At 45.5% G+C, this 13174-nt stretch overlaps 1 protein-coding gene across 2 annotated transcripts in view; it reads right to left on the minus strand.

The window, feature by feature from the left end:
* Positions 1-2033: 2033 nt before the first annotated feature.
* The window catches only part of ATAD2B (ATPase family AAA domain containing 2B), a 153206-nt gene continuing 142065 nt past the window's right edge, over positions 2034-13174 (minus strand). For both annotated transcript variants that reach the window (XM_069728154.1, XM_069728155.1), the window contains exon 28: positions 2034-2307. In XM_069728154.1, coding sequence (XP_069584255.1) covers positions 2266-2307 — 42 coding nt within the window. In that variant the 3' untranslated portion in view covers positions 2034-2265. The remainder of the gene's footprint in view (positions 2308-13174) is intronic.

Raw genomic sequence — 13174 nt, forward strand, 5'->3', positions numbered from 1 at the left:
GAGACCTGTGGTTTTTGGAACATCGCGGTCATGAATATGTGAAACTGGCCCTAGTCTGAAAAAAAGATCTTGAGCTTATGTCTCCAGATAACAGATCTTATATTTGCTAAGGATTTATAGACAAAAGTTGATCTGAGTTCTTCAAAAAAAAAAAAAAAAAAAAAAGTTTTTTTTTCTGTAAACCAGGATCTCATTTCTAACTTTGACAAAAAAAAAAAAAAAGATTTTAAGCACAATTTCAATGGTGACGCAGGTAGGGACAGCTACCAAGTTGGTAAAAGTGAAGGAGTAAAATGATAAATTGCATTCACAGGTCCTGTTTAGAATGTAACACTGCTACAAGCAAACACAACAAGAACAAAGTAAAGAAACAAAAAAAAGAAAACTATGGTAACTTTTCACCAATTTAATACTGAACTGAAAATATATATATGTATATGTAGAAAAAAAATGAACAGTCCAGGAAAAATGGTATCCATAGTCATGGGTCTAGAGGAGTGGTATATTAAAGTCATGTAACACCCCTTTATGGGACTGCATTAAACACTGCACTTTAGGTTTTCCTGAAGTGTCCCTTTAAGTAATGGCTAGGACAATCATTAAAGGACTCAAATTTAGCTCAAAATTGTGAAGAAAATCAGACAAATTCTAGTGCCATTCAACCATCTGTGGGGAAAAGCCAACGGGCGAGTCTGACAAATAAGCAGACACCTGTCTGTCAAGATATTTACAAGACGCGATCTAAACAACTGGCAATCGAAGGAGTAGCACCATGCGTTGGCTTGACATTTCTTCGGGTTTGGCCATACTGAAAAAAAAAAAAAGTTCCGCCTTGAGGCAAAAATAAACCCAAGTTATCACACCCAACACTAAAGTGCCAAATAGCGCTGACCATCTCGAAAGTCGAAAAGCTCACAACTAACAAACAAGACAACAAACCAGAGATGGTAGATGAAGGATATTTTTGGGCAATAGTTACGATGTCCGGTGCCCACCCATGCTCTATAAAACAAGTCTACGGAAATGCCAATTAACTCCAGCACCAGGTATCGTGGAGGGAAAACCGGACAGAGGAATTAAAACATGTCCGGGCCTAAACATTTTGTTTACCCTTGGCAGAAACCACTGAGGAAAGGTGTCGCATCTTCGTAGACATTGATTGCCCCAAAGACATCGAGTCTGATCGCTCGATCTGATGCAGATGGCCAACATGGCACGGAGAAGGGTATTCACATTAAGAAACTGATTGACAAATGTAATAATGCATAGAAGCTCGGACGACATACTTGTGTTTGTAACATTTATCCCAACCGTAAAACAAAAAACCTCCAACCAGAAAAAGTATTGGTAATTATGGAGAGGTATCCAAGAGCATTGACGTTGGGGATGGGTGCGAGTGAGGCTTTAATACTTTGCAGTATTTATAAAAAAAACACGTCTTGCAGCTCATAAAAATCTTAATAATCACAATGTGGAGGCAGAATATTTCCGTTACTTGAAAAGTGAATGAACAAACCTAACGGGTTTTGTTTTCTTCCAATCATTATAAGAAATGCACCAAATTAATTAGAATACCCCAAATATAGTGTTAAAACAAGGCACAGAGAGGGGCAAGCTTCGTGTTTACCAATGAGCTGCCGCTAACCGGGTTCCCACACTGCTTCCGAGAATCACGAGAGACTGGAGAAAAGACAACGTCATCGACGGTTTTTAGAGAAAAGTGAGAACACAAAAACACAAGACGAAAAAGAGAAGAATAAATAAATACAAGTTCCTGGCTTCTGTATGATCCAGTTTTCGGTTTACTTTTTTTTTTTTTTTTTTTTAGTCCAAGCGAATGGATTTGATTCCCCTCCATCTTCTAAGACGAAAGGAAGGTAGTTGGTGCAAATGGCTTTCTAGCATCAGAAAGAGTGTAGACAAAAGGTGGACTTGTCATCCATCTGCCATTAGCACCTCAAATCTTCAAGCTGTGGTGTATTTTTTTTTTTTCTTTTGTTTTATTTTTTTTTATTTATCTACTTTCTTTTTTTCTATTAGTCCACTTGCGACGAAGTTCTGTTTGGTTCTAGTAGGCTGGTTGGCATCAGGTACCTGAGACAATAGCACCAATCTCATTGAACAGCAGATGGTAAGAGGTTGAATACTAGAGAGCGAGGCTCAGAGCAGAACTTGGTGCCACTAGGAATAAATAAAATCGCTCGGAGGACTGCGCTCTCTCGGGAGGAGTCACAGAATTGATGTTGCCGTTTTTGGCAACAACTTTCACAGGAATGTGTAAAACCTATCAACTGTCCTTTCCATTGCCTGCAAGAAGAAGAAAATAATGGATTATTAAAAAACAAAGAAAACCTCAAGTCAGACTAATAAACATTTAGGAAGAAAATCAGAGCTGGAGTCTGCTATCAAAATCACCAAATCCCACCAAAATGTCCAATATTTATCTTTCGCAGTGCACTCACCAAGAGATCAAATCAACCAAGTTGCAAAACCCAAAATGATCCTTTTCTGTCCTAATTGTTGTGATAGTATTTGAAGAAAAACAGAACTGAAAGGTCCATATTACATTGTCTGCACTCGGTCAGCAAAACCCGGCCCGACCACAGGACTACTGACCTACAGTAACAGCCTGATAAAGCCCGTGCTCGGGTCGGGAGTTGTGGCCTGAGCATAAACTTCAGACTACAGTCACCCACTCATGTAAGTTTTACCATACAAAACAAACAGACCAATTTTTTTCTCATGTGTCTACCTAGTTGCATCCATTTTTTTCCTCATCACTAAAGCAGGTAGGCTGTCTGAACTTTTTTTATCCATTGACTCTTAAGTAAAATGTCCATTAAAAATGTAAGAAACATGGATAGAAAGTTGAAGTTTAACGCTGTCTTTCGTGTTTCATCCGTTTTATATGGGTCCCCATAGACTCCGCAAAACTGATGAGTAGGGTTGAGCGAAACGGGTCGTTCATTTTCAAAAGTCGCCGACTTTTGGCAAAGTCGGGTTTCATGAAACCCGATCCGACCCCTATGCGGGGTCGGCCATGCGGTACGCGACTTTCGCGCCAAAGTCGCGTTTCAATGACGCGAAAAGCGCCATTTCTCAGCCAATGAAGGTAAACGCAGAGTGTGGGCAGCGTGATGACATAGGTCCTGGTCCCCACCATCTTAGAGAAGGGCATTGCAGTGATTGGCTTGCTGTCTGCGGCGTCACAGGGGCTATAAAGGGGAGTTCCCGCCGACCGCCATGTTACTGCTGCTGATCTGAGCTTAGGGAGAGGTTGCTGCCGCTTCGTCAGAAGCCGGGATAGCGTTAGGCAGGGTCCATTAACCACCAAACCGCTTGTGCTGTAGCGATTTCCACTGCCCAACACCACCTTCGGTGTGCAGGGACAGTGGAAGCTACATTTTTTTTTTTTTTTCCCCCCCTCAGCGCTGTAGCTCATTGGGCTGCCCTAGAAGGCTCCCTGATAGCTGCATTGCTGTGTGTACGCCGCTGTGCAAACCAACTGCTTTTTTCAAAGCACAAATCCTCTTGTTCCTTCCTTTCTGCACAGCTATCTTTTTGGTTTGTACACACTTTATTTAATTTGTGCATCAGTCCACTCCTTATTGCTGCCTGCCATACCTGGCTGAGATTACTGCAGGGAGATAGTAATTGAAGGACACTCCCTGTTTTGTTTTGTTTTTTTGTGGGAGATTAAGATTGACATTTCTGCTAGAGTGGCATCCCTGTCTGTGTCATCTCTCACTCAGTGGGCCATAGAAAGCCTATTTATTTTTTTGCTTGATTTGGGTTATAAAATCTACCTGAAAAAATCACTACATCAATCAGTGGGAGAAAAATATTGGCCTCAGGGCTTGTGTGCCACTCTTGACTCCTGTGTGCATCATCACTCACTCAGTGGGCCATAGAAAGCCTATTTATTTTTTTGCTTGATTTTGGTTCAAAAATCTACCTGAAAAAATCACTACATCAATCAGTGGGAGAAAAATATTGGCCTCAGGGCTTGTGTGCCACTCCTGACTCCTGTGTGCATCATCACTCACTCAGTGGGCCATAGAAAGCCCTTTTTTTTTTTGCTTTATTTGGGTTCTAAACTCTACCTGAAAAAATCAATAAATCAATCAGTGGGAGATTAATATTGGCCTTTGGGCTTGTGTGCCAGTCCTAAGCGTGCCATCTCTCTCTCTCAGATAGTGGGCCATAGAAAGCCTATTTATTTTTTTTTTATTGGGTTTATAAATTTTCCCTGGAAAAAAAAAAAAAAAAAGTGGGAGATTAATATTGGCCTCTGGGCTTGTGTGCCAGTCCTGAGCGTGCCATCTCTCTCACAAATAGTGGGCCATAGAAAGCCTATTTATTTTTTTTTTTTTGGTTTTATAAATTCTCCCTTAAAAAAAAAAGGGAGATTAATATTGGCCTTTGGGCTTGTGTGCCAGTCCTAAGCGTGCCATCTCTCTCTGTCTCTCAGATAGTGGGCCATAGAAAGCCTATTTATTATTTTTTTATTGGGTTTATAAATTTTCCCTGGAACAAAAAAAAAAAAGTGGGAGATAAATATTGGCCTCTGGGCTTGTGTGCCACTCCTGACTCCTGTGTGCGTCATCTCTCACTCAGTGGGCCATAGAAAGCCTTTTTTTGTTTTATTTGTTTTCTAAATTCTCCCTGAAAAAATCATTTTATTTTATTTGGTTTCTAAATTCTTCCTGAAAAAATCATTTTATTCTATTTTTTTTTTCCTAAAGTCTCCCTGAAAAAAAAAAAAAAAAAAAACAAATCAGTGGGAGATTAATATTGCCCTTTCTGCTTGTGTGCCAGTCTTGACTCCTGGGTGTGCCATCTCTCTCTCTCTCTCTCTCTCTCCAATTGTGGGCCATAGAAAGCCTATTATTTTTTTTAGCTTGATTTGGGTTCCAAAATCTACCTGAAAAAATCACTACATCAATCAGTGGGAGATAAATATTGGCCTCTGGGCTTGTGTGCCACTCCTGACTCCTGTGTGCGTCATCTCTCACTCAGTGGGCCATAGAAAGCCTTTTTTTGTTTTATTTGTTTTCTAAATTCTCCCTGAAAAAATCATTTTATGTTCTTTGGTTTCTAAATTCTTCCTGAAAAAATCATTTTATTCTATTTTTTTTTTTTCCTAAAGTCTCCCTGAAAAAAAAAAAAAAAATCAAATCAGTGGGAGATTAATATTTACATTTGTGCTTCAGTGACAGTCCTGCGTGTGTGGCATCTCTCTCATTTGTTGCCACCAACAACAGAGTGTGTAACATTGTGCCTGATTTTCGTTGTGGTCTCACTCACCTGTAAAGGGGTAGCTAAATCATACTGAAGTTATAGCTCACCGTGTAATTTGTGTGACAGCAACAAATACCGTTAGTTTGTTTACGTTTTTAAAACAATGAGGAAGTATGGTGGAAGAGGTCGTGGCCGGGGGCGTTCATTGTCAGCTGGTAATGAGGGTAGTGGTAGTGGTGGAGCATCAGCTGGTCGTGGGAAAAAAAATATTGCACCTAAGTCTGGAGCTGTGGAGCCAGGTTCGTCGTCTGGCTACACAAGGCCTCGAACGCTCCCTTTTCTGGGAGTAGGAAAACCGCTTTTAAAGCCGGAGCAGCAAGAGCAAGTTTTGGCTTACCTTGCTGACTCAGCCTCTAGCTCTTTTGCCTCCTCTCGTGAAACTGGTAAATGTCAAAGCAGCGCGTCGTTAGTGGATGTTCACGGTCAGGGACAAGTCGCTTCCTTGTCCTCTTCAGCAAAAACAACAACAGAGAAGAATGCAGCAGGCGACACAACGGGTTACTCCATGGAGCTCTTTACACATACCGTCCCTGGCTTAGAAAGTGAAGCAGTTAACAGTCCATGCCCATTACAAGTTGAATCTGACATGGAGTGCACTGATGCACAGCCACAGCCAGACTACTATGCTGGTCCTTTGACTCAGACCACAACATTGCCCTCGCAGGGTGCTGATCAAGAATCAGACCCTGATGAGACTATGTTGCCCCATCACGAACGCTATACCACCGACCGACACGGTGACACAGACGAAGTTGCACACGAGCTACAAGAAGAGGTAATAGATGACCCAGTTCTTGACCCCGATTGGCAGCCATTGGGGGAACAGGGTGCAGGCGGCAGCAGTTCTGAAGCGGAGGAGGAGGGGCCGCAGCAGGCATCAACATCGCAACAGGTTCCATCTGCCGGGCCCGTATCTTGCCCAAAACGCGTGGCAAAGCTAAAACCTGTTGGAGGACAGCGTGGCCATCCGGTTAAAGCTCAGTCTGCAATGCCTGAAAAGGTATCCGATGCTAGAAAGAGTGCAGTCTGGCATTTTTTTAAACAACATCCAATTGATCAGCGCAAAGTCATCTGTCAAAAATGTTCAACTACCTTAAGCAGAGGACAGAATCTGAAAAGTCTCAATACAAGTTGCATGCATAGACATTTAACCACCATGCATTTGCAAGCCTGGACTAACTACCAAACGTCCCTTAAGGTTGTAGCACCCTCGGCCAATGAAGCTAGTCAGCAACGCAACATCCCTTCCGGCAGTGTAGGGCCACCATTTTCCGCACCACCTGCAGTATCTGTGCAGGTTTCTTTGCCAGGCCAAAGCCGTCAGGGTCAGGGAATCACCAGTTTCGTAGTAGGAAACACTGCATCTAGGGCACCGGTGGCAACAATACCATCTCCCACCGTCTCTCAGTCTGCCATGTCCACCGGCACCCCCGCTAGTTCCACGATCTCCAGCTCTCCAGTCCAGCTCACCCTACATGAGACTATGGTTAGAAAAAGGAAGTACTTAGCCTCGCATCCGCGTACACAGGGTTTGAACGCACACATAGCTAGACTAATCTCGTTAGAGATGATGCCCTACCGGTTAGTTGAAAGCGAAGCTTTCAAAGCCCTGATGGACTACGCTGTACCACGCTACAAGCTACCCAGTCGACACTTTTTTTCCAGAAAAGCCATCCCAGCCCTCCACCAGCATGTTAAAGAGCGCATCGTCCATGCACTCAGGCAATCTGTGAGCACAAAGGTGCACCTGACAACAGATGCATGGACCAGTAGGCATGGCCAGGGACGTTACGTGTCCATCACGGCACACTGGGTAAATGTGGTGGATGCAGGGTCCACAGGGGACAGCAAGTTTGGGACAGTTCTGCCTAGCCCACGGTCTAGGAAACAATTGGCTGTAGCCGTTCGCACCCCCTCCTCCTCCTCTTCGTCCTCCTGCAGAAGCGAGAGCTCGTCCACAGACCGCAGTCGCACAACCACTCCATCCGCAGCTGCCACTGTTGCACACCAGGTCTCCCATTATGGGGCAGCTACTGGCAAACGTCAGCAGGCTGTATTGGCTATGAAGTGTTTGGGCGACAACAGACACACCGCGGAAGTTCTGTCCGAGTTCTTGCAGAAAGAAACGCAGTCGTGGCTGGGCACTGTAGATCTTGAGGCAGGCAAGGTAGTGAGTGATAACGGAAGGAATTTCATGGCTGCCATCTCCCTTTCCCAACTGAAACACATAACTTGCCTGGCTCACACCTTAAACCTGGTGGTGCAGTGCTTCCTGAAAAGTTATCCGGGGTTATCCGACCTGCTCCTCAAAGTGCGTGGACTTTGCTCACATATCCGCCGTTCGCCCGTACACTCCAGCCGTATGCAGACCTATCAGCGTTCTTTGAACCTTCCCCAGCATCGCCTAATCAGACGTTGCAACAAGGTGGAACTCAACATTGCACATGCTTCAGAGACTGTGCCAACAGAGGCGGGCTGTTATGTTTTTGTGGGAGGATACACATACACGGGCAGGCAGTAGGATGGCAGACATGGAGTTGTCAGGTGTGCAGTGGTCGAAGATTCAAGACATGTGTCAAGTCCTTCAGTGTTTTGAGAAATGCACACGGCTGGTTAGTGCAGACAACGCCATAATAAGCATGAGCATCCCCCTAATGCGTCTGCTGATGCAAAGTTTGACGCACATAAAGGATCAGGCGTCTGCAGCTGAGGAAGAGGAAAGCCTTGATGACAGTCAGCCATTGTCTGGCCAGGGCAGTGTACAGGACGAGGTAGCGGGCGAAGAGAAGGAGGAGGACGAGGAGGATGATGGGGATGATTATATTTTTAATGAGGAAGCTTTTCCGGGGCCACTGGAAATTGTTGGCGCGGCAAGGCCGGGTTCTGGTTTTTTGAGGGACACAAGTGACGTGGATTTGCCTGAAACTGCCCCTCAACCAAGCACAACCGCAGATTTGAGAACTGGAACTTTGGCCCACATGGCGGATTATGCCTTACGTATCCTCAAAAGGGACACACGCATAACTAAAATGATGAATGATGACGATTACTGGTTGGCCTGCCTCCTTGATCCTCGCTATAAAGGCAAATTGCAAAATATAATGCCACATGAGAACTTGGAACTAATATTAGCAACCAAACAATCAACTCTTGTTGACCGTTTGCTTCTGGCATTCCCTGCACACAGCGCCCGTGATCGTTCTCACACGAGCTGCAGGGGCCAGCAGACCAGAGGAGTTAGAGGGGCAGAAATCAGAAGTGGCGTTGGCCAGAGGGGTTTTCTGACCAGGTTGTGGAGTGATTTTGCTATGACCGCAGACAGGACAGGTACTGCAGCATCAATTCAAAGTGACAGGAGACAACATTTGTCCAGTATGGTTACAAACTATTTTTCATCCCTTATCGATGTTCTCCCTCAACCGTCATTCCCATTTGATTACTGGGCATCAAAATTAGACACCTGGCCAGAATTGGCAGAATATGCATTGCAGGAGCTTGCTTGCCCGGCAGCTAGTGTCCTATCAGAAAGAGTATTCAGTGCTGCAGGTTCAATACTAACAGAAAAAAGGACTCGTCTGGCTACCCAAAATGTAGATGATCTAACCTTCATTAAAATGAACCACAACTGGATTTCGAAATCTTTTGCCCCACCTTGCCCGGCTGACACCTAGCTTTCCTATAAAAAGGTCTTGCCTGTGGACTATTCTGAATGCCTTTTCCAATCTTGTAATTTTCTGCACCTGATTGTCCAGCATACGACATGTTTACACCTCACTAAATGGCCAAACTCCCCACACGGGGCCGTGGTATCGACACTTGGCGACAGCACCCGTGAGAGTGCAGTTTGTCTGAAGAGGTGGGTGAGCCCGCTTTTGGTCGACGGCACTGCCACTGGGTCCCTCCTAGTACAATAAAGTGTCTCTGGCGGTGGTGGTGCGCACCCAACGTCAGACACACCGTTGTAATATGAGGGGCCCTGGGCCTGTACCGCCGGCCACAAGACAGTTTCCCCCCACCCCAGCTCAAACAGTGCTCTACCACTTGCAAAATTATCTCACAGCTCCACCAATGTTTAGTCTATGCGCTGACATCCTTCAATGCCTGCCACTGACAATACCATTGTATTGACATTTTTGTTATTTTAGGCCTTCGATGCCTGTCTGCGGTGACTCCTTCCACTAGGCCTCCACTGACCACACCACTGCTGCCCGTGTACCCCTGGAACCAATTTAAAATTGCCTACAGCCATGTGTTATTATTTTAGGCCTTCGATGCCTGTCTGCGGTGACTCCTTCCACTAGGCCTCCACTGACCACACCACTGCTGCCCGTGTACCCCTGTAACCAATTTAAAATTGCCTACAGCCATGTGTTATTATTTTAGGCCTTCGATGCCTGTCTGCGGTCACTCCTTCCAGTAGGCCTCCACTGACCACACCACTGCTGCCCGTGTACCCCTGTAACCAATTTAAAATTGCCTACAGCCATGTGTTATTATTTTAGGCCTTCGATGCCTGTCTGCGGTGACTCCTTCCACTAGGCCTCCACTGACCACACCACTGCTGCCCGTGTACCCCTGGAACCAATTTAAAATTGCCTACAGCCATGTGTTATTATTTTAGGCCTTCGATGCCTGTCTGCGGTCACTCATTCCACTAGGCCTCCACTGACCACACCACTGCTGCCCGTGTACCCCTGGAACCAATTTAAAATTGCCTACAGCCATGTGTTATTATTTTAGGCCTTCGATGCCTGTCTACGGTCACTCCTTCCACTAGGCCTCCACTGACCACACCACTGCTGCCCGTGTACCCCTGGAACCAATTTAAAATTGCCTACAGCCATGTGTTATTATTTTAGGCCTTCGATGCCTGTCTGCGGTGACTCCTTCCACTAGGCCTCCACTGACCACACCACTGCTGCCCGTGTACCCCTGGAACCAATTTAAAATTGCCTACAGCCATGTGTTATTATTTTAGGCCTTCGATGCCTGTCTGCGGTCACTCCTTCCACTAGGCCTCCACTGACCACACCACTGCTGCCCGTGTACCCCTGGAACCAATTTAAAATTGCCTACAGCCATGTGTTATTATTTTAGGCCTTCGATGCCTGTCTGCGGTCACTCCTTCCACTAGGCCTCCACTGACCACACCACTGCTGCCCGTGTACCCCTGGAACCAACATCAGAAAATATAAAAATAAGTATTTTGCTTATAAAAAAGAAAATACTGGAGAGATATCAAATGCAGACATTTTAACATTAAAAACAAACACATACAACAAAAATCTGGTACAGTACTAAAAATGGCCACCAGCTACAATAACTTTCTCCTGCAAGTAGTTAACTGAAAGGTTTTTTCAATTTTAAACACAGATATGGCATCCACCGAGTGTTGTCCTGTCGCGTCTTCTTTATATTATTGCCAAGAAGATGCAAAACAATGAAAATAATAAAATCATTATTTACCAAAAAAATAGAGTAAGTCAAAACCACATTGCAAATAAACATTCATTACAAATAAAGAAGCAGGGCGCGTCCGAGGGTGAGTATATACCTAATAAGAATATAATCACCCTCGGACGCGCCCTGCTTCTTTCCGACAGCCTTCCTTCCTAAGAATCAGCCCTTCCGTGGTGTAGAGAGAGGGTTTGTTACACTCCAAGGTGTTCCCCAGGTTGCCTTTCCTGAGCTTCGATCTTCCGGCTCTCGTTTAGTAGTTGTTGGAAACTACGCTGCATTGGGCCTACAAATTGGGTATGGGGTGTAGAGAGATGGTGTGTTACACTCCAAGGTGTTCCCCAGGTTTCCTCTCCATTGCTTCGATATTCCGGCTCTCGTTTAGTAGTTGTTGGAAACTACGCTGCATTGGGCCTACAAATTGGGTATGGGGTGTAGAGAGATGGTGTGTTCCACTCCAAGGTGTTCTCCAGGTTGCCTTTCCTGAGCTTCGATCTTCCGGCTCTCGTTTAGTAGTTGTTGGAAACTACGCTGCATTAGGCCTACAAATTGGGTATGGGGTGTAGAGAGATGGTGTGTTACACTCCAAGGTGTTCCCCAGGTTTCCTCTCCATTGCTTCGATCTTCCGGCTCTCGTTTAGTAGTTGTTGGAAACTACGCTGCATTAGGCCTACAAATTGGGTATGGGGTGTAGAGAGATGGTGTGTTCCACTGTAGAGAGATGGTGTGTTCCACTCCAAGGTGTTCCCCAGGTTTCCTCGCCAATGCTTCGATCATCATGCTCTCGTTTAGTAGTTGTTGGAAACTACGCTGCATTAGGCCTACAAATTGGGTATGGGGTGTAGAGAGATGGTGTGTTCCACTCCAAGGTGTTCTCCAGGTTGCCTTTCCTGAACTTCTATCTTCAGGCTCTCATTAAATTGTGGTTAAACGGAACAACTGCATTTGGCGTACTAGTTGGTGTGGGGCCTACTATCGGTGTCTGCCGCTCCTTGCTGTTCTCCTGGTTTCCTGTCCTGAAATTCCGTTTTCAGGCGCTCGTTAAGTAGTTGTTAATGTTAGACTGCATTTGGCCTACTAGTTGGGTTGGGGCCTACTATCGGTGTCTGCCACTCCTTGCTGTTCTCCTCCACTGAACAAAGCTGTGCCGCCTGTTTACTACTGTTGCCAATTTTGAACTGCATTTCGACTACTTACTGATTTGGGCCTACTATCTGTGTCAGCCTCTCATTCCAGTTGTCCTCCACTGCAATGCCCCCTGATTAGTCCTGTGTTACCAATTTTGAACTGCATTTAGCCCACTTTATTCTTTGGGCCTATATCTGTGTTTCCTCCTCATCCTGCCCATTGCCCAGCCAGTGATAGATGAGTCTGCTGGTACATTGACCCATAACGCAACATTCCCCGTGCACACTACACTGCAAGATTGTGACCCTGCTGAAAGTCAGGTCCCCCTTCCCGCATACCATACCACCTTACACGGGGACAAACAGGAAGGTGCAGATGAAAGTGCAGGTTCCTTCATCAGGTGGGGGGAGGAATACTAGTTGGCGACGTCACTGGCACAGGGCCTCTCATGGTACGCAAAAGTGTTGCTGCCGGTGGGAGGCGCCCCCGCCGTGCAAACACACCGCTGTACTTTGAGGGGCCCTGTGCCAGTGCCAATGCCAACGAGTGGGCCCCCCCTGCTTGCTCAGGTTCACAGCACTTGCAAAGTTGAAATACTTACCTCTCCCTGCTCCACTGCCGTGACGTGGTCCAGATTTCCTGGGCCCACTAATTACTTGAACCAGCCCTACCCACCACAACTTTAGCCAAATGACCCCCAATTTCAAATGCCTTCCAATTATAAGGTAAATTACGCTTGACAAGCTTCATTAAGAAGAATGGATGGTTTTGACATTAAAATGGGCACTCTAGGTGTTTTCCTGGCCCCCACTCACTGCCGACTATGCTGCCCCATTGACTTGCATTGGGTTTCGTGTTTCGGTCGATCCCGACTTTACGTCATAATCGAGCGATTTCACTCGACCCGACTTTTGAGATAGTCGGGTTTCGCGAAACCCGGCTCGACTCTAAAAAGGTCAAGGTCGCTCAACTCTACTGATGAGAATAGGAAACGCGCCAAGTCTCCTGGACTAAACATACAGATCAGTTTTTAAAGCGGATGTATGTATGGGTCAATTAAACTCTACAGTCAAGTGTGCTATCTGACAAAAAAATGGGCAGCACTAGGAAGTGTGAATGTAGCCTTCGACTCGACTCGTGGATAGCTAGACTTGGTTTGTCTACACTAAGAGCTAGTAAACGTGGAAAATAGATGTAAAAGTCTACACACCCCTGTTAAAATGCCAAATTTTTGGTCACTAAGAAAAATAAAATCATGCCAAGAATCATTTCAGAACCTATTTCCACC

This window comes from Ranitomeya imitator, chromosome 5, assembly GCF_032444005.1.
Source record: "Ranitomeya imitator isolate aRanImi1 chromosome 5, aRanImi1.pri, whole genome shotgun sequence".
NCBI lineage: Eukaryota > Metazoa > Chordata > Amphibia > Anura > Dendrobatidae > Ranitomeya > Ranitomeya imitator.